Here is a 22,796-nt window from a genome sequence, read left to right on the forward strand (position 1 = left end):
TAAGCCATGAGTAAGAGGCGGTTTGGACATCTGGGCCCCGACTCTTTTGGGAAACTGTCTCTCATCTACTCTTAAGGGCTGTAGCGGAGGTGGCCCCAACCCGTCCCTCCATACAAGGACAGGGGCCACTCAAATCGCCAGTGACTGGTTCAGGAGAGACGCCTACCCCCAACCAGGCCACCCGGATTCAGTTTGGGGACTTGGGTTATGGAAAGGAGTCAAGCATGTTCGGTCAGGGTAGGTACTAGAGGAGCCAGTGATACTGACCCAGAAGAGCAACCAAGAGATGGAGAGAAACTGAGTCCGAGTGACATCATTGGTACCTCTGGATCCAGCCATGCCTTAAGCCCCCTTCTCTGTCCCATGAGATGATGAATGTTTCTGTCTAGGTCAATTTCAATTCAGTCTCTTTTCCCCACACCCCAAAGAGTCCTTTCTGATACAGGCATGCAGAGTTGAAATTTCCACCTCTGGTAGAGCAACTTTTCAGAGCAAGATAAGCAAGGTGTCTGTTTGGGGATAATCACAGCTTGCAAAGAGAAACATTGCTATCATATTGGCAGCTGCGGCTCCACGAGCCTTCTCATTTTATTCTGGGAGCCTGGACTGTGGCCCCAAATCCCACACTAAACCAGAAGGGGCTGAGAACTTCATCGCTCTGGCTTCTGTTTATAATGAGGAATGAAGACAACGCTCAACCTTTGACTAAAGACTCACATATTACTGTTTGCTCTGTCGAGCTCCCGGGCGGCCTGAGCTTTCTGGGAGGTAGCTGAGTAACACTCAGTGCTGGGCAGCCTGCAAATCAATTAATCTCTTCTGCAAATTGCTCACCGGGTCTAATGAATTGGCTCGGCACAGAGGAAGTCCCGTGTGGCCTTGTGTCCTTTGCAGTGACAGACCTCTCTAGGAGCAGACTAAGACGTCGTGCCTTGGCCGAGGAACAAATCTATTAATATTTGGAGAGAACATCAAATTGTACCCAGTGGACTTAAAGTTTGGTCAAGAGAAATTCACTTCTCTGTGATTTAAAAACAAAATAGTCTACTCATCCCTCCATGTTTTTTTCCACTGGATAATGCCAGCCTTCCTCATGGTCTATCTGGGGAAGGGACCCCCCCAGTGGGATGCAAGGCACAGATGGAAAGGCCCTCCTGGCCATGGGCATTCGAGGTAGCATCTTTTACCCATCTTGCCGATTTTTTTTAAGTTTGATAAGATCAATGAAAGAAGTACTCTAACATGCTATTTATGGGAATGTGAAATAGAAAGCAACTTGGAAATATCTATTAAAAATATGCAATGTAACAAAACTACAATGCGGTATCACCTCACACCGGTCACAATGGCTATCATCAAAAAGTCTACAAATAATAAATGCTGGAGAGGGTGTGGAAAAAAGGGAACCCTCCTACGCTGTTGGTTGGAATGTAAATTGGTGTAGTCACTATGGAAAACACTATGTAGGTTCCTCATAAAACTAAAAAATAGAGAGCTACTATATGATCCTGCAATCCCACTCCTGGGCATATATCTGGAGAAAACTCTAATTTGAAGAGATACATGCACCCCAGCGTTCACTGCAGCACTATTTACGATAGCCAAGACATGGAAGCAACCTAAGTGTCCATCCACAGATGAATGGATAAAGGAGATGTGGTGTATATATATACAATGGAATATTACTCAGCCCTAAAAAAGAATGAAATAATGCCATTGGCAGCAACATGGATGGACCTAGAGATTATCATATTAAGTGAAGTAAGATAAAGACAAATATCGTATGACATCATTTATATGTGGAATCTAAAAAAAATGATACAGATGAACTTATTTACAAAACAGAAACAGACTCACAGACATAGAAAACAAACTTATGGTTACCAGAGGGGAAAGAGGGTGGGGGGAGGGATAAATTAGGAGTTTGGGATTAACATATACACACTACTATATATAAAATAGATCATCAACAAGGACCTACTGTATAGCACAGGGAACTCTACTCGATACTCTGTAATAACCTATATGGGAAAAGAATCTGAAAAAGAATAGATGCATGTACATGTATAACTGAATCACTTTGCTGTACACCAGAAACTAACACAACATTGTAAATCAACTATACTCCAATATAAAATAAAAATTTTTTAAATGTGCAACGTAAGAAAGACCCAGTGATTCTTCCTCTTGGGTCTTCCCTAGAGAAGCCCCCTGCTTGGGTCAGGGAGTCATGGACAGTGGATCCAAAGAGCACGAGGCCATAGTGAAGTACTGGCAATGAGGAACTGTCCATTACTGAGAGAACGACCAGCTAAAATTACAACAGCCCCACCCCGAGAGACTCTGTCCCTACCTACACTGTTGAGATATGTCTATATGTACTGACAGTGTGGGAAGACCACAAAATGTTGTGGAGTTAACCAAAAGCAAGTTGCACAATGAGATGGGCAGTGTGGTACCACTCATGTTAAACACAGACATACACACACATGTGCACACGTGCACAGAAATAACGATCTGGCAGATGCCCTCCTAATTCCAAACTGTAGTTTTATCTGAGAGGGCCATTGTGAATGGGGGTGGTGGTCGAAGTGAACATGAGCCTTATTACCATATTTTAATGTGTTAAAAGAAGCATGGTTCGTGATTACATGCATAACTAAAAACTAATAATTAACTTTTCTATTCCTCTAGGTGGAGCATCCCTTTTTTCCAAGTTCTTTTTCAATGCAAACCTGCCCAACCTGTTTCAGGAACTTTCTCATCAGTCTCCTAGGTATCCACTCTACCTACCCCAAGCCTCTCTCCACCCTGCACCTACGTTGGATGGTCTTCCCTCTGCCCTCCTCTCCTGCATCCACATCCACCAATGGCTCCCCACTCTCCTCAGGAGAAGGATGAGCCCACACCAAGGTCTCAGATGTGCCTGGTCCCTCCCACCTCCTCTCTCTGCACCCTGGGCATTTCGCACCATCCCTCCTTCAGCCACGGAAGCCTCTGGGTCAGCATCTCAGATTTTTTTGTGTGTGTGTGTGTGTGGTACGTGGGCCTCTCACTGTTGTGGCCTCTCCCGTTGCGGAGCACAGGGTCCGGAAGCGCAGGCTCAGCGGCCATGGCTCACGGGCCCAGCCGCTCCGTGGCATGTGGGATCTTCCCGGACTGGGGCACGAACCCATGTCCCCTGCATTGGCAGGCGGACTCTCAACCACTGCGCCACCAGGGAAGCCCCATCTCAGACTCTTACAAATGCAGAGTTTGAACCTGCCTCGGAGACCTCTGACACCCCCAAGTCCCACCCCCATGAGGCAGAAAAGGTTCGGTCTGCAAGCAGGGTCTTTGCAGAATGTTGGTCCATGGCCTCTACAGCCAACTCTGTTGAATGTAGAGTTTAAATTGATACAGGTGAAGGCCTTACAAGAGTTGAGGAAATCCCAGATAGGACCATAGAAGCCAGGGGGATCTTACTGACAGAGAAAAGCGGATATGACAGCACAAGAAAGTCCCAGGGAGGGGTTCAGACCCCCAGTGGGCGGTGAGTCACAAGCTTAGTGTTAAATAAAATGGAATCACCCAGTGAGAAAGCTATTCTCCCTACATCCCTCTGATTAGGGAAAGAAGACCATCTCAGCTGCGTGCTAATATATCTCTATCACCTCCCTAACGCTTCCAAATCTCTTTTTAAGCAAAGGGAGTGTACCTAGGGCTCTTGGTCTTCTGCCCACAACAGTCTAGCTAGAATTTATTTACCAAGAAAATATTGTTCATAGCATTTTCTTTCTGTAAAGTTCTCTTAATGGCATGTGATATTGGCTTTCCATTTTTGGTGTCAATAAACAGTTTTTTTTTAAATAAATGTATTTATGGTTTTTGTCAGTGAGCTTAAATGGGTCACATAAGCAACTAATTGCACAGGTGACATGCAGATGTGACATTTCTGACAGCAGGAAACACCATGGACCCCCAGATTCATCATCTGGGTGGCCCTGGGCAAGTCACTGGATGCCTCTCTGAGTCTCAGTTTCTCTCTCTGCAAAATGAGAATGAGTCACTCATCACAAGTCTGTTGGGGTGATTAGATGTGGGTGCAGCTCCTAAACTGAAAGTGCCCTCTGAGTTTAGTTATTGGGAGATTTTTCTAAAATCTCACTTTTAAATGTAGCCCCGAATCACACGGTGTTTACTGCCAGAAGCCACGCCAGCTGCAGGAAATTGCAAACCCAGAAACTCGGTGGAGTTCTTATCGTTCAATAAAGCATCTCCCTCAATCAATATGACTTCAGATGTGTCATCTGGGCACAGGGCCACGCTGGGCTCCTCTTCAGCGTTCCAATTTTAGTCCGTGTACCGGCAGAAGCAGCACAGCTTCCAATGTGCCCGGCAAAAGCCCGAATAATTAACCTCAACCACATCAGTGTTCTCCATTCAGTTCCACAAAATGCGTTTCTAAGGAAATATATAAGAGCGCTCTTTATATCACGGAATGTTTTAATGTATCCCAGCATCGGAGTAAATAGAACAGGTCTCAGTTAATGGAGCAGGTCCTTTTACCACAAAGGATTTCAATAATAAAAAAAATAAAAGTTGATATGTCATCGGCTAGAGAGAAAGAGATGTGCACATAAACACAGAAACAGGGCAAACCTAATTATGAGATTCTTTTTTTGCAGCCCAGGGTCAATAACTGTGATATTAGGAAAAGGGTAACAGGGCTGTGGCTGCTGATGGGTTTTAAGCTCCCAGAGACTAGAATGTCCCACTTGAAATGCAAACAGAGTTGAATGACGTTGCGCTCACGCCCCCCCCACGACCGCCCCCGTGCCCCACGTTCTGGAAAGAAAAGTCTTCATTTCAGAGCGGTGACCTCATCAGGAGAGATGCATCAGGAATTGTATAACCACAACAAAAGAGAATCTCAGTAGTGGCTTTTGCTCAGGTGGTGTCACCCACTTTGTACGGACGTGTGGGTTTTTCAATTGCTTTTCCTAATGGAAAAATAACACTCAAATGCGAGCACACAAATGCGCACGCGCGCACACAACACGCACTTGCAAAGCCGCCCTTCCTAAGTCCCTAAGACCCTCACTTGGTAAGTAAAAAGCGGAGAGATCGTTTTCATAACAAGCTTAGTGGTGAACTTCCCCTTAAGCTACAAAAGATGGTCTTTCTCTGACCGTTAATTACACGGGCGTAATTGCCAAGTGGAGAACGGCCCCCCAATTCTTAAAGTGGCACCAGGAAGACAGGTGCTCAGGTAAGATGAGAAACCGCCCCAGCAGGGGCCCATCACACATTCAACTTAAACCCTGAGTTCTGAAACTCACTACCTCCTACACAGATCCAACATCTCAGTTAATCCCCCGGCAACAAGCCAGTCCAGGAAGACGTCATCACAGTTTCAGACACTTCATGCTGAAACCAAATCGCATACACCACACGGCCAAGCCGGGACCTTTGAGCATTCCTCACCAGAAATTGCTGTTTGTTGTCAAAGCAGCCCGGATGGACGGACTGCCTTTTTTCTTTCCTTCCTTTCCCTCAATGGTCCTCAAACGTGTTACGCCTGAGTATTTCTGCTCAGAGTTGTAGACACCGTTCATACTCTTATGATGGACTTGTAGAATTTTCAAAGATAATTTTGACTACTGCTGGCTTTGGAAACACATCCCCCACTCAAGATTTGGTCCCCCTGTGGTGTAAGAGAGGACCCCAAGTTAAAAGACATCAGAGCGAACACCTGCCGGCTCAAAGTTCCCATCTTTGTCTCGCCAGAGCTCTCACCTGTAAAGCGGAGGTGGCATTAGATGATCCTTACAGGTGAAGATGGCGATTCCAGAAATCTGAATCTAGCAAGGGGGTAGGGGGAGCTGGAACTTTTTTTTAGATAAGGAAGTTTCTTTTATGAGGAAAAGAACGATGAAGTTTGCTTTTATGCTGCTTAGCCCACCGCCATCCAAACTCGATACCCACTGGATTCTTCCATTGCTGACACATCCCCAAAGCACCATCAGGAACACAACCTCCAGATTGCATGCCCCTTCCTTCATTCTTAAAGATTTGGGGGCTGGTTTTGAATGTCCTTTCAACTGAAGGTGAGCTTAAAGGAAGCTTAAAATAAGGAGACTCACTTCTGCTGTTCAGTTGGTCATTCAACAAACACTATGGCTCTGCTAGGCACCTTGTGCAAAGGAGAAGATGACTTATCAGCTGGGCAAACAGGGTCCTTATTAGCTGAGATCACTGACCGGGAGGAAAGACCACGAAAAATGAATTCATTCACAATGGGGACCAAAATTTCACAGTAAACAGTGGAAAATTAAGGACTTGGAGAATTTATCTTGAAAAACCATGAAACCTAATGTTGTGAAAATAAGCAGATGAACCTACAAAAATGAAAGTAAAACAAACTTCCAGTTTGTGGGTTATAGTGACAAGCTATGAGCTAATTGTTAACATCCACAAAGGTTAATCGAATGTTGGGGGGGGGCAGAGTACATTTTTCCACCAAACCATAGAGTAGAACAATGGGCTATTCTTCACTTTTACATTTACTTTCAGAGCAAGATCATCGAGAGAGACTTTTTCCCATCCAAAAAATATTCTAGACTTTCCTCAAGTTTTCTATAGGGCTTCTCTTAAGTCTTTGATGTTCCCGTCACTCTCTGGAATTAGCCTCACCTGTTTTCTCTTCTTCATTACCTGATTCTGCCAATGGGAATGAATCAACCCAGTGGTCACTCCCATCCATCTCATTAAATTCAATGACTTGAGCATGATTTGGGGTTTCACGTGGCAATCAGTTTACATGACATTGTGAAAGTCAATCTAAAGGGCAGGGATGGAAAGTAATGGTAAGGAGAGATGGAGAGAGACAAAGAGAATGGGGTCTAAATGTATCAGCAGTCAGTTTAGTAGGGACTGTTCTCATCCTGTGACAGTCACTGCCTCCCCAGCCAACCTCCAACTGGGAGGTGAATCCCGTGAAGAACGTCTGGATTATGGGGACTGTCCTCAAGGGGAGGTCTGCTCTCCTGGGGATGTTCAACTACTTGATATCTAAGAACCATTTTTTACCAGTCCCTTCAGTGAAGCAGCTCAAGTGTCTGAGATTAAATCCACCTAACTCCACACCTCAGCCCTGATCTGGAAGTGACCCTGGGTGAGGAAGGACGTTCTTTGAAATAGGAACAAGCTGCAGTTCTTAGTCACATTCAGCCTGGGGCGTTTGGTAAGTCAACGATACTTGATGTCTCCAAAGAAACTTCCAGCTCCCTCCACACCTTTGCTGGGAACTTGGATGGGATGGACCACTGAATTTAGGTTTTAAAAAAGTTCACTCAGTATCACTAATCATTAGAGAAATATAGATCAAAACTACAATAAGATATCACCTCACACCAGTCAGAATGGCCATAAGCAAAAAGTCTACAATTAATAAATGCTGGAGAGGGTGTGGAGAAGAGGGAACCCTTCCTACACTGTTGGTGGGAATGTAAACTGGTGCAGCCACTACAGAGAACAGTATGGAGGTTCCTTAAAAAACTAAAAATAGAGCTACCATTTGATCCTGCAATCCCACTCCCGGGCATACATCCGGAGAAAACCATGGTTCGAAAGGATACATACACCCCAGTGTTCATCGCTGCACTATTTACAATAGCCAAGACATGGAAGCAACCTAAATGTCCATTGACAGATGAATGGATAAAGAAGATGTGGTATATATATACAATGGAATACTATTTTTTTTACTCAGCCATAAAAAAATAATGAAAGAATGTCATTTGCAGCAACATGAGACCTAGACATTACCATGCTAAGTGAAGTAAGTCAAAAAGAGAAAGACAAATACCATATGATATCACTTATATGTGGAATATAAAATATGACACAAATGAACTTATCCACGAAACAGAAACAGACTCACAGACATAGAGAACAGACTTGTGGTTGCCAAGGGGGAGAGTGGGTGGAGGAGGGATGGATTAAAAGTTTGGGATTAGCAGGTGCAAACTATTATATACAGGATGGATAAACAACAAGGTCCTACTGTATAGCACAGGGAACTATATTCAATATCCTGGGATAAACCATAATGGAAAAGAACATGAAAAAGAATATATATATGTATATATATAAAGAATATATAAATGTATATATATAAAGAATATATATATGTATAACTGAGTCACTTTGTTGTACAGCAGTAATTAACACAACATTGTAATTCAAGTATACTTCAATATAAAAATTTAAAAATAAAATAAATAAAAGGCATGTGACATTCATAACAAACAAACAAAAGAATAAAATAATGCCATTTGCAGCAACATGGATGGACCTGGAGATGATCATACTAAGTGAAGTAGGTGAGACAAAGAAAGGCAAGTATTATATGATATCGTTTATATGCGGAAGCTAAAAAAATACAATGAACTTATTTACAAAACAGAAACAGACTCACAGACATAGAAAACAAACTTATGGTTACCAAATGGGAAAGGTGGGGGGGAGAGATAAATTGGGAGTTTGAGATTGACATAAACACACTACTATATTTAAAACAGGTAACCAATACGGGCCTACTGTAGAGCACAGGGAACTCTGCTCAATATTCTGTAATAACCTAAATGGGAAAAGAATTTGAAAAAGAATAGATATATATATGTAAAACTGAATCACTTTGCTGTACACCTGATATTAACACAACATTGTAAATCTGCTATAGTCCAATATAAAATAAAAATTTTTTAAAAAGAAAAATATTAAATTCAGTGGTGTTGGAAAGTCAAAAAAATAAAAATAAAAAAAATGAAAAAGTTCAGTTCTAAGGAGAGTCTCAAAGATCCCAGTCACCATAAAATCTTATAAATTAGGTCTCCATCCTTCATAACTCCTCTGGCCTTCTGCATGCAGATGACTTCACTACCAAGCCATCTGTTAATTCGAACGATTAGTACCAAGCTATTGGAATAGTTGAAAGTAGAGGGAAATTAAGCATCCTTTTAAAAGATATTTTTCAAAAACATCCTCTCTCTCATTTTCATAAATTATTGACAGGAAGTTTCTCCAAAAGTAAAGAGGAGAAATAATCCGTTACAATATCTTATTTCGGCCCCTGGACACAAGTATTCCTGTCTACTTATTTGAAAATGTTTTGCTGATTCTAATTGGCCTTCAAGGATCAGGACCAAAGGTTTTCCCTACCTTCGAATTGGGAAATTCCCCTGCAAAGGTTATTCTCAATTTCTTTGTTGGGTTTCATCAAGTCCCCCCAAGTTACAACCCCTCAGGTCACCCAAAACAGATCACCCTATCATTGTCCTGCTGTGGAAACCAGGTCCTCCCCCCACAAAAATATACATGTTTGCATGCATTCACAAGTATACTGACGTGCACGCACACGCGCCCACACGCACGGGCACGCGCGCACACACACACACACACACACCGTGAGGTCAGCTCTCTCACTGAGCAGCCAGCTCTGATCTCTCCAACCAGGACCTGCCAGGTCAAAGGAGACAAGAAATTTGTTTGTAAACGGTGGGCGACCAAGGCCCATCTTTAGGTTCCTTTGAAGTTACAGTACTCTGTCTTCAAACACCCAACACTCTGAGCGCCTGTCACTCTGCTGTGAAACATTGGCTTTGGGAGATGGTGTAAATAAACTTCCCAAGCTCCTTTGATTTCCAGGTGGTATTTATTTTAATGCACTCTACCACCTGCCCCCAACCCAGTGGTGTCCATAACAGCCCGTCCACCCCGGGCTTGCTGGTTTACCCCACCCGCCATCCCTGTTCCCTCTCTGACACTTCAATAAGGAATGGGGGTGGCGGAGTGATTAATATTCCCCGGGCGAATGCTTAGACCACACCCCACAGGCTCACATCTGCCCTGAGTGGACATTGTGGCAGGAGGGAGCCCTTTGAAAATGGGCACCAGTGACCCAGACCTCTGACTCAACTGGCTGTTCCAATAACAAACATGAAAGTGCAGACATTTGTCACCACCCTGGGCTGTTGCTGCAACATTATTACCTACATGGGGGGAGGGGCACTAGGTTCCCAGGGGGATTTGCATTACATTTGGCCTCTCAATCTTAGCTCCACATTTAGATTTCGTTTCTGATTTTTTTTCTGTTTGGGGCTGGTTTTCTCCCCCATTCACTGGAGCCCGCAGTTTGCTCTTAGGATTTTGGTAGGAAAGGCTGATGTTGAGATCAGAAGTGTACAGAAGTGGGATTCTCCCAATGTGGAGGGAGAAAGGCCATTCCTGAGGCCAAGAGAAGCTTGTAAAGGAAAGATGGCGTGGAGAGGACCATGAAAGATCAGAGGCTTTCCAGCTGGTCTCTCTGCTGGCACTGGGGCCCCCAGGGGTACCATGAGCAGATGGCGTACACATGTAAATTAGGAAGAGGCAACCACTTCCACTGGAGAATGTGTGGAAAGGTGTCCCCCACCCCCTTGGGAGAAGGAGGAAGGAGCTCCTTGCTTTGGGTTGACAGCCCCACAGTCAGAGCAAAAGGCTGCACCAACCAGTGGTGGCTGGATTTCAGCCCCTATGGGCACCATCCACACAGCCACACTCAGAGGCCCTGCCCGCCCCCTATCCAGCCAGCCACAGGCCTTCTTCCCAAAGAGAAGCAAATAGGGCCCCTTACCCAACACACCCGTCTCACGATCGAAGCTGCCTGTAGTCACTTGGACAAGATTCCCCGCAAGTGTGAACACATCCTGCTGGGTGGGGGGCTGGGTGATCCCATTTTAATGAATACACACTGATTTAAGCTTATAATAGAACTTTCCTGCCAAAACTGTTTGCACACCCTAAGCGCACAGATGATGGGCATTACTGTAAATTGAGTGTTCATGGGTGCTGCTGCCTTTTTCACTTAGAAACACATTTTAAGGTCCCTTCTGTCGGTTCCCAGATAGGGGGAAAGTTGTTGAAGTGGTTAGTGGTTGAATCATGCCTCCCCCTCCAAGTGCTAGGCCACAGACCCTGTGACTGTGACCTTACTTGGAAAAAGGTATTTGCTCATGAAATGAAGAATCTCAAAATAAGATCATCCTGGATTTAGAGCGAGCCCTAAAGTCAACAGCAAGTGTCCTTATAAGAGAAAGACAGAGGGAGCTTTGACCCACAGAAACACAGGAGAGAAGCCCTGTGAAGATGAAGGCAGAGATTGGAGTGATGCGGCCACAAGCCAAGGATGCCTGGAGTCCCCAGAAGCTGAGAGGCAGGGAAGGATCCTCCCTTAGAGGCTTCGGAGAGATAGCGAGACTCCTGGCCTCCAGAACTGGGAGAGAATACACCTTGGACCAAGGTGTTTTACATCTTGGACCAAGTTTGTGGCAATTTCTTCGGCTGCCATAGGCAATTTTCTTCCCCAGTCCAGAAAGCCTCTGTTCTATTCTCCCTACACCTGAATTTCCAGAAGAAGCCGTCTCCCTCCCGAGAAAACTCCCCCTTTGGGCTCTTCCTCCAACCCTGACCTTGTCCTCTGCTAAATAACAGGCACGCTGGTTACCACATGCTCCACACTCACTCGGCACTCAGCATACGCCAGATCTTAACACACGTATGCTTATTATGCTCAGGAGATAATTACAATCAACATTTATCACCTGCCTTGGAGTCCGCAAATTCCCTGCCGCACACGAGCTCGCTCTATCCTCACACTGAGCCATTGGGTGGGCAAGACCTCCAACAACGGCCTCGCTATACAGATAGAAGATTCCCAGGAGGGAGCTCACTGACCCACCAGTGTCATTCCCCACGTGATTTGAGCATAGGATGGCCAGCAAGCCTGTCTCTGTCTTCACCCTGAACCACATTTATCCAGAGCAGGGATTGTCATCTTTTCCCTTTCAGTTTCTGGCATGGAGCTTAGCAATGGAAACATGAAAGCTGATGTGCGTTTCCAGGAGCAGCTTGATTCAGCTCTATTTAGGGTGCTGGGAAGAGAGCTGGTGGGAAAGCACTGCTATTAGGGACAACTGACAGTTCTGGTGGGTTCTGCTGTGGAGGTGGTATCGCCCGTGAACACCCCAATGGGCAGTTCCATTGGCTGCATCTACCTGACCAGGAAGAAAGCAGTGGAGTTCAAGGTGAGGACCCACAGAAAATGAAGAAAGGGCAAAGCTGGGTGCCCTGATTGCATTTTTTTTTTTTTTTTTTTTGCGGTACGCGGGCCTCTCCCTATTGTGGCCTCTCCCGTTGCGGAGCACAGGCTCCGGACGCGCAGGCTCAGCGGCCATGGCTCATGGGCCCAGCCGCTCCACGGTATGTGGGATCTTCTCGGACTGGGGCACGAACCCGTGTCCCCTGCATCGGCAGGCGGACTCTCAACCACTGCGCCACCAGGGAAGCCCTCTGATTGCATTTTTGTCTACACCCACTCAGCCTCCCCCAACAAGGTCTTAACCCTTGACGTTCCATAAAAAGACAGTGCTTTTCCTTCCACAACGGGCCATCCAGTTGAGCAAATACCTACCTTGATTTAAACTCTCACTGAGCAAAAGACTAATCCTCGTCCTTGCCTGCCTACCAGAGAGGGCGTCGGGGTTGGAGGTGGGGGGGTCGAGGGGCAGCATGGAAGCACCATCTGCCCGCAGGGGGCGCTGGAGCCACATAGAGGTGGAGGAGGAGGGGCCCCAGGCAACTGTCTCCAGGGACCAAAACTGCAGCCAGCAGGCAGAGCCGAGGGTCAGCCCTTGAGCTAGACAGACAGCAATCAGCCACGAACGGATGGTAATTCAGTCACCGCTGGCCAGAGGGGACCGGCCACCTTCTCAAATACGGTCTCCATCTTCCCCAGTCAACACACTGCCAGCAAGGCGAAGGCTGCGCTCATGACTGCCAGGCGGAGGGGAGGAAGGGAGGGAAATTGTGGTCCAGAGAAATTACGCGATTTGCCCTCGTTGCCCAGCGATGGCACCTTAAAATAGCCCTTTTCCAGGAAGCAGCCTCCATTAGTTCATCCTTTGTTGGTTTCCGAGAATGATGGAGAGGGCCCCTCTTACCACCGCCCATGGAAGCATGTTCCCTGCAGCCCTCACATCATAACTGCTCCCTATTCTTCTATCTCACACTCATTCGAAAGCCCATCCACTGACCCACTTTAGCCTCACAATGGCCCTGTGGAAAGAATCCAGTGAACTTCCTCTTTAATCGTGGGGAAAAAGTAGAGGCACCCAGAGTTCCAGTTCAGGTTTTCCAGGTCCTGGAGGGAATCTGTACTTGGACACAGGGCTGGGCACCCGTGGCCAGTACTTGAGGACGTTTGTTGTCTTCTCAATATTGGATTCTCAATATCCTCACCCAGGACCCTCTCCCCTAGTTTAGGGTCTCGACTGTCCCACAGTGGTGACACTTTTGTCATCACCCCACATGCATCCGTCTCCCTGCTGGACTTCAGGCTCCGGACAGCAAGGATGGCTGCTCTGCTCATTTCACATCCCAGCAGCCTGGTGCCCAGTTTGGATCCACCTCCAAGGAGACCCTTACCTGCCGTTTCGGAAGAAGCCTGCCCGCAGGTCCTGCGTGGGGCCAGCCCCTCGGATGCGGGTGAACGGCTATCTTTTCTCAGCACCCAGTGTGGCTTCCTCAGTCTGCTGGCTCTCAGCTGGAAACGACTTTGCAAGAAATTCCCTTTGTACCTGGGGGACGAGAGCACATGGGCAGTGATCAGCCTTGAGAGTGTGTCCAGGAGCTCATAGGCACAAAAATCCAAGACAGGATGCCCAGAGGATAAAACCCAGGTCCGTGTGGGAAGCCTGGGAGAACACAGGGACGTGAGGTCCAGGCAGCTCATCAGCTGTCAGAAGCCCCTCTTCCCTCCAATCCTCATTCTCCTGCCAGGATGTGGGGAAGACAACAGGACACAACTCAGGCGGCCGTTGTAGGGATGAAATGAGATAGTGCCTAGAAAATGCTTCCCACACCACTTAGCACACAACAAGCGCTTAATAAAGGTCAGTTGCTGTAATTAAATACTGAATTATATGGTCTTGACTACTTACTAAACAGGCTGTCCAGTAGAACTTTCCACAGTGATGGGCGTCTTCTATAACCTGCATGGACCAATACGGTGGCCACTAACCACAGGCAGCTCTAGAGTGAGTGAAATGTAGTTCATGTGTCCGAGGAACTGAGCTTTACATTCAATTTCATTTTAATGAGTTTAAAGAGCCACTGGTGGCTAGTGGCTACCGTTATTGGACAGGTCAGGCCTAAAGCGTCTCCTCTGAAAAAACGGGCATCACACATGTTCCCCCCAGAGAAGCTCTTCCAGATCATCTGGTCTATGTAAAATAGAAAGCTAGTGGGAAGCAGCCGCATAGCACAGGGAGACCAGCCCGGGGCTTTGTGACCATCTAGAGGGGTGGGATAGGGAGGGTGGGAGGGAGGGAGACGCAAGAGGGAGGGATATAGGGACATATGTATATGTATAGCTGATTCACTTTGTTATAAAGCAGAAACTAACACACCATCGTAAAGCAATTATACTCCAATAAAGATGTTAATAAATAAATAAAAGGTGAAATAAACATTCAAAAATAATAATAATATAATCTCTAAAACAGAGCTTTCACATCCCAGGGGGAGGGCATGACAAGGGTAGAGAAAGAAAATAGTGAGCTTCTCAACATCACTAACTTTAGAGAAATGCTAATCAAAACTACAATGAGGGGCTTCCCTGGTGGCGCAGTGGTTGAGGGTCCGCCTGCCGATGCAGGGGAAACAGGTTCGTGTTCGGGAAGATCCCACATGCCGCGGAGCGGCTGGGCCCGTGAGCCATGGCTGCTGGGCCTGCGCGTCCGGAGCCTGTGCCAGCAACGGGAGAGGCCACAGCAGTGAGAGGCCCGCGTACCGCAAAAAAAAAAAAAAAAAAAAAAAAAACTACAATGAGGTAGCACCTCACACATCAGAATGCCATCATTAAAAAGTCTACAAATAACAAATACTGGAGAGGGCGTGGAGAAATGGGAACCCTCCTACACTGTTGATGGAAATGTATATTGGTGCAGCCACTGTGGAGAACAGTATGGAGGTTCCTCTAAAAATTAAGCATAGAGTTATCATATGATCCAGCCATCCCACTCCTGGGCATACATCCAGACAAAACTATAATTCAAAAAGATACATGCACCCCTGTGTTCATAGCAGCGTTATTCACAATAGCCAAGACATGGAAACAACCTAAATGTCCATTGACAGATGAATGGATAAAGAAGATGTGGTATATATATACAATGGAATACTACTCAGCCATAAAAAAATAATGAAATAATGTCATTTGTAGCAACATGAGACCTAGACATTATCATACTAAATGAAGTAAGTCAGAAAGACAAATACCGTACGATACCACTTACATGTGGAATCTAAAATATGACACAAATGAACTTATCTACAACACAGAAACAGGCTCACATACATAGAGAACAGATGTGTGGTTGCCAAGCGGGGGTGGGGGGGTGGAGAGAAATGGATTGGGAGTTTGGGATTAGCATATGCAAACTATTATATGGATAAATAGCAAGGTCCTACTGTATAGCACACGAAACTATATTCAGTATCCTGGGATAAACCATAATGGAAAAGAATGTGTATATATATATATATATATATATATATATATGTGTGTGTGTGTGTGTGTGTGTGTGTGTGTGTGTGTGTGTGTGTGTGTGTGTGTGTGTGTGTGTGTGTGTGTGTAACTGAATCACTCTGCTGTATAGCAGAAATTAACACAACACTGTAAATCAACTATACTTCAATAAAATAAATTTTAAAAAAATACTGAGCTTCTATCTACAGTTTCTTTTTTTTTTTTTTTCGGTACACGGGCCTCTCACAGTTGTGGCCTCTCCTGTTGTGGAGCACAGGCTCCGGACGCGCACGCTCAGCAGCCATGGCTCACGGGCCCAGCCGCTCCGCGGCATGTGGGATCTTCCCGGACCGGGGCACGAACCTATGTCCCCTGCATCGGCAGGCGGACTCTCAACCACTGTGCCACCAGGGAAGCCCTATCTACAGTTATTTTTATCTAGACTTTCTTATATCTATTGTTGCAGGCCCTTTATAATGTACATAATACATTAGGGGAGTAGAACAGATGTATAACTGGTAAATGAACAGTTGTGCATTTCTTATGGTAAATGAACAGTTGTGCATTTCTTAGGGTGCAGCCAAAAGCAGACCAGCAAGCTGGCCTAACCCCCCACTTGGCAGGTGAAAGAACGAAGAGGCAGAACACCTGCAATATGCCCTAAGACTCGAAGCCCTGTAGCCAGTTGGGAGCTAAACTCTTGACTCGAGTCCCTGAACCATTTTGACCATTATCGGTGGTCAGCTCTTTGAAAAGATCTTTGCACCGCCTCTAGCTGCCTGGCTGAGCCACAGGGACTCCCTTCCCTTTGCAAGCCTCAGTTTACAAGAATTCTGTTCCCTCGATGATGCTCTTTAGAGCCACCAGGCTGGGGAGGAAGGTGAGGTAACCTGCTTGGCCATTTTTCTTTCTCATTTGTCTGAGCTGCCGCCAACATCCAGCTGCAGTCTCCTAATAATCAGGGCTGCTTGCAGAATTTAAGTAAGATCTGCAGAATTCCGTATCCTCTTGGGTGCTCATTTTCATAGCAGCAACAAGGAAAAAGTGACTTTTTCTTCATCTTTTTCATGTTTGGGAGAGGCTCCACTTACAGGCACTATGGCCTCCCGGGTCTTGGGCAGGAGCTGTCACTCCCCAGGGGTGCCTTCCTGGTTCTTTGAAGCAACCCATCCCTGCTTGTCAAGACCCCAGGTTCCTGAAAGACTATCTGAGCCCAAGTGGAGAGCAACAGGGCTGCCGTTCTGCTAATCACAACCCCCTGAACCAGTCGGGGCTCCTGCTGGGCCGGGGGAGAGTGATTTCCAAGTACAGAGACAAAGGCAGGAAGGAAGGTGGGAGGTGTGGGAGCAGTCTTCCCCTGTGTGCCGTGGGTCACCTTTGCCCTCAGTCAGTGGGTGACTGCCACAAGCTGGCAGGTGTTAAGAATGGCACAGTTTGAACTGCAGCGAGGTTTGCTTTTGGAAAACGGACAAAAGCAAGGAACTGCGCTCAATGAAAATAACTAGGAGACCGCTGAGAGAGCTCCAGCCTCTGGATTCAGATCTCATTAAGGCGGAATTTGGACCCTTTTGGCCTTGGGGGGAGCCCAAGTGGATCTTGGCATTGTCTTCAAAGCAATTTTTGTTTAGTCATGGGCAGGGTCTACTTTTTTCCCTCCTGTGTTCTCCAGAACATTCTGTGTGCAGCCCCTCCTAGAGCAGCATCACCCTGGGAAAGGACAGTCAGGGTGGGGCAGGTCCTGCACGCTCGCCGTCACCTGTCCTGCAAGGCCCCTCGCAGTTCAGCAGATGCCATTAGCGCCTGTCTCCACCGCCTTCACCGGGCTGCTTATCTGTGGCTGGCTGCTGGGACCACCTTCTCAAGAGGGCTGCCCTAGGCCAGTGGGAGCCAGCTTGCCTGGAAGGCCTGGGAGAGTGTGCACACCCCCCATGAAGGGCCCTTAGCCATTGACCGACTGTCACAGGGTGTGAAAGCCCAGTCTCTTTGCCTCTGAGCAGGACCATCTCTGGGACGCACTCCACACTCCAGAGCTCCCTGTGGGATCAGGCACGACTGGACACCCAAGCCCGCATCTTTGCTGAGTTCTTCCCTCGCCCTTGTCTGCTTCCGTCATCCCTTACAAGTCTCCTGAGAGCCCTCCCTGCATAAATCTCTTGTACAAGAATCCCCGTCTCAGGCTCTGCTTCTAGGCAGCCCAACCTCAGATGCAAGGTTAGAGTGTCGCCCCTGCTTCTCTTCTTCTCACTCCCATCCGCCTATTTCCCCCAGAGGCACTCGGGCATGTTTGCCAAACCTCCTTAAACAGGCATGTATGCTTATAAATATGTAGTGTCGCTTTTGTGCATGACATTGTACCACAGAGCCATTCTTATTCTCACTTTACTTTTACTCAAGGCTATGTTTTGAAGATCAGTCTAGATTTTTGTATTCATGTCTAATTTTCTGCTTTTAGCTGTCTTGTATGGTGCTTTACATTTTGTTTTAATAAGCTGCTACTTAAGGGCCAGACTTTAAATCCAACTCATACTTGACACACCCTCTGCTCTCTTGGTCTCTGTAGATCTTCCTGTAAGAGCCGACATTATCAGCACTTACATAAGAACAGCACAATATCTTTGTTTATAGACCTCATGGAAGACCAATCAGAAAAAAGCTTTCTTACCCCAGGTCAGCTCCAGCCGGGGCACTGATGACTGGTGGACCAAGGTCAAGAGCGCAGGGGACACCAGCTTTGACTGGAGTCCAGTGGGAAGCTCACAAAAGGAGGCAGGGTGAGGTTTGTCACGTATCTTGATGCCGGTTGACAGCCATTGACCGCCCTGCCTACTCCAATCCCACCCTGACCCCCATGCCCACTGTCCCTTTTATCAGCCAGGCCTTGGAAGGTAGATCCAAGGAGGCAGACTTGCAGGTTTGCGTGGCCTGCCTGACACATGCTCATCCTGGGGAAGGAATATGTGGTCTGTCCTATTATCCTCCTCACTTTCCTCTCTTGATCCCACAGGGAGTGACAAAGCAAAGAGAAGTGGAGTGGAGGTATAGCAGACCCTCAGCATCCCACCAAACCGGACTTGGGACTGGGGTCAAAGCTCTGGTGCCGTGGAGCACGTCACAGAGGGTCTCAGCCATGAGGAGTGGCAGCCACCTCGTCCCTAGGTCTGCGTCTCCATCTCACTTCAGAGTTACCTCATTGAATAAGTAAAAAGTGAGCAGACACACGCTTCAGACTATAAACATCTGCTTTATAAGGAAAAACACCATCAATTAAGAGATTTCCATCCTCTGTGTGTCCTCCTGTGCTCTCCCCTTCTGTGATGAATCTACATTTTTAGGGTTTACAAAGCACCCTTCACCCATATAACCTCCAATCTCCTCCTCACTCATCCCGATTCACTTGGGGCTTCACAATTCATTGTTCATTTGTCAGAAGCTCCCTAGAACAAGGCTCTGAGTGTTTCATGCTTCGTACAGCACTGTACACAGTTACAAATTAATCAATAAAATCCAATTCCATGGTCCAGTGCCTGCTCTGGGCACAGCCGAGACATTGTTTCTGAATGTTCTGAATCTCTAGGCCTCTAGTTAATGTCAGGGCAATTAGGTGTCCAAGTATGAATTTTCTACATTTTCCCATTTCCACTCTGAAAATGGACCCTGCCTTTTCTAACCCCTCTAACTCATGTGCTTTTATTAATGACAACACCCATTTTCATTACAGTGTGGTGTTGGGAGTTGGCAACAAAGAGTCGAATGATACAGAATGGAGGGCCCTGAAATAAACTTCAGGTACAAACGGGAAGTTAAAATACAGCAAATAAGTGAAAAAAGGGGATTGGGCCAGGGGTCTATAAGCTTTTTATATAAAGGTCCAGGTAATAAATATTTTAGACTTTACAAGCCACATACAATCTCTGCCACACATTTTTCATATACATATATATACACATATGTGTGTGTGTGTATACATATATATGTATTGGGTTGGTCATAAAGTTCGTTCGGGTTTTTGGTACCATCTTACAGACAAACCTGAACGAACTTTTTGGCCAACCCAGTATACATGTACACATTCTTTTTAAAATGCAAAAATCATGCCTACCTCACATACAGGTATACAGGACGTACACAGGGCATACAGAAACAAGCCAAGAGTCAAACTTGACCCCAGGTCCACTGTTTTCTATATAAACAAAAATAAAAATAAATCCTTCTTTACATTAATATATAGAGAGAAAGAACATAAGAGACTATCTTTTTGTATTTGTGTCATTGGGGGCTTGAGACAAGGAAAAAATCCTTAGACAAGAACAAAATATAATAATCGTAAAGGAAAAGGTAACTCCATCTGACTACATCAAAATATGCACTTTCTTGATGATCAAAGAAGGATAAGCAAGGTTAAAAAATAAGAAGTCCATTTCTGACTTCCGGGGAAGATGGCGGAAGAGTAAGACGCGGAGATCACCTTCCTCCCCACAGATACACCAGAAATACATCTACACGTGGAACAACTCCTACAGAACACCTACTGAATGCTGGCAGAAGACCTCAGACCTCCCAAAAGGCAAGAAACTCCCCACGTACCTGGGTAGGGCAAAGCGGAGAGATTTCCCCACAAAGGATCGGCGCCGACCAGCACTCACCAGCCCGAGAGGCTTGTCTGCTCCGCCGCCGGGGTGGGCGGGGCTGGGAGCTGAGGTTCGGGCTTCGGTCGGAGCGCAGGGAGAAGACTGGGGTTGGCGGCGTGAACACAGCCTGAAGGGGGCTGGTGCGCCACAGCTAGCCAGGAGGGAGTCCGGGGAAAAGTCTGGACCTGCCGAAGAGGCAAGAGACTTTTTCTTCCCTCTTTGTTTCCTGCTGCGCGAGGAGAGGGGATTAAGAGCGCTGCTTAAAGGAGCTCCAGAGACAGGCGCGAGGCGCGGCTAAAAGCACGGACCCCAGAGACGGGCGTGGGACGCTGGGGCTGCTGCTGCCGCTGCCAAGAGGCCTGTGTGCGAAGACAGGTCACTGTCCACGCCCCCCTTCCGGGGAGCCTGTGCAGCCCGTCACTGCCGGGGTCCTGGGATCCAGGGAGAACTTCCCCGGAAGAACGCACGGCGCGCGTCGCGCTGGTGCAACGTCACGCCGGCCGGCGCAGGCTTGCCCCGCCTCCGCTCGCGCTGGTGCAACGTCACGCCGGCGCCGCAGGCTCGCCCCGCCTCCGTGCCCCTCCCTCCCCCCCCAGCCTGAGTGAGCCACAGTCCCCTAAGCGGCTGCTCCTTTAACTCCGTCCTGTCTGAGCGAAGAACAGACGCCCTCCGGCGACCTACACGCAGAGGCGGGGCCAAATCCAAAGCTGAGACCCGGGAGCTGTGAGAACAAAGAAGAGAAAGGGAAATCTCTCCCAGCAGCCTCAGAAGCAGCGGATTAAAGCTCCACAATCAACTTGATGTACCCTGCATCTGTGGAATATATGAATAGACAACGAATCATCCCAAATTGACGAGGTGGACTTGGAGAGCAAGATTTATGATGTTTTCCCCCTTTTCCTCTTTTTTGTGGATGAAAGGCTCTTGGTGCTGCACCCAGGAGTCAGTGCTGTGCCTCTGAGGTGGGAGAGCCAACTTCAGGACACTGGTCCACAAGAGACCTCCCAGCTCCACATAATATCAAACGGCGAAAATCTCCCAGAGATCTCCATCTCAACACCAGCACCCAGCTTCACTCAACGACCAGCAAGCTACAGTGCTGGACACCCTATGCCAAACAACTAGCAAGACAGGAACACAACCCCACCCATTAGCAGAGAGGCTGCCTAAAATCATAATAAGTCCACAGACACCCCAAAACACACCACCAGACGTGGACCTGCCCACCAGAAAGACAAGATCCAGCCTCATCCACCAGAACACAGGCACTAGTCCCCTCCACCAGGAAGCCTACACAACCCACTGAACCAACCTTAGCCACTGGGGACAGACACCAAAAACAAGGGGGACTACGAACCTGCAGCCTGCAAAAAGGAGACCCCAAACACAGTAACATAAGCAAAATAAGAAGACAGAAAAACACACAGCAGGAGAAGGAGCAAGATAAAAACCCACCAGATCTAACAAATGAAGAGAAAATAGGCAGTCTACCTGAAAAAGAATTCAGAATAATGACAGTAAAGATGATCCAAAATCTTGGAAATAGAATAGACAAAATGCAAGAAACATTTAACAAGGACCTAGAAGAACTAAAGATGAAACAAGCAATGATGAACTACACAATAAGTGAAATAAAAAATACTCTAGATGGGATCAATAGCAGAATAACTGAGGCAGAAGAACGGATAAGTGACATGGAGATAAAATAGTGGAAATAACTACTGCAGAGCAGAATAAAGAAAAAAGAATGAAAAGAACTGAGGATAGTCTCAGAGACCTCTGGGACAACATTAAATGCACCAACATTCGAATTATAGGGGTACCAGAAGAAGAAGAGAAAAAGAAAGGGACTGAGAAAATATTTGAAGAGATTATAGTTGAAAACTTCCCTAATATGGGAAAGGAAATAGTTAATCAAGTCCAGGAGGCACAGAGAGTCCTATATAGAATAAATCCAAGGAGAAATATGCCAAGACACATATTAATCAAACTGTCAAAAATTAAATACAAAGAAAACATATTAAAAGCAGCAAGGGAAAAACAACAAATAACACACAAGGGAATCCCCATAAGGTTTACAGCTGATCTTTCAGCAGAAACTCTGCAAGCCAGAAGGGACTGGCAGGACATATTTAAAGTGATGAAGGAGAAAAACCTGCAACCAAGATTACTCTACCCAACAAGGATCTCATTCAGATTTGATGGAGGAATTAAAACGTTTACAGACAAGCAAAAGCTGAGAGAGTTCAGCACCACCAAACCAGCTTTACAACAAATGCTAAAGGAACTTCTCTAGGCAAGAAACACAACAGAAGGAAAATACCTACAATAATGTACCCAAAACAATTAAGAAAATGGGAATAGGAACATAAATATTGATAATTACCTTAAATGTAAATGGACTAAATGCTCCCACCAAAAGACACAGATTGGCTGAATGGATACAAAAACAAGACCCATATATATGCTGTCTACAAGAGACCCACTTCAGACCTAGAGACACATACAGACTGAAAGTAAGAGGATGGAAAAAGATATTCCATGCAAATGTAAGTCAA

The 22,796-nt window shown here is 46.5% G+C and overlaps 1 protein-coding gene across 1 annotated transcript in view; it reads right to left on the bottom strand.

The window, feature by feature from the left end:
* ZNF831 (zinc finger protein 831) overlaps positions 1-22,796 on the bottom strand; it is a gene marked incomplete at its 3' end in the record, with an annotated part of 96,901 nt that overhangs the window by 35,882 nt on the left and 38,223 nt on the right. The window contains exon 4 of the mRNA XM_082644731.1: positions 13,507-13,658. Within this exon, the coding sequence (XP_082500857.1) occupies positions 13,507-13,658 (152 nt within the window). The remainder of the gene's footprint in view (positions 1-13,506; positions 13,659-22,796) is intronic.

This window comes from Mesoplodon mirus (genome assembly GCF_964341445.2).
Source record: "Mesoplodon mirus genome assembly, chromosome: 15".
Lineage (NCBI taxonomy): Eukaryota > Metazoa > Chordata > Mammalia > Artiodactyla > Ziphiidae > Mesoplodon > Mesoplodon mirus.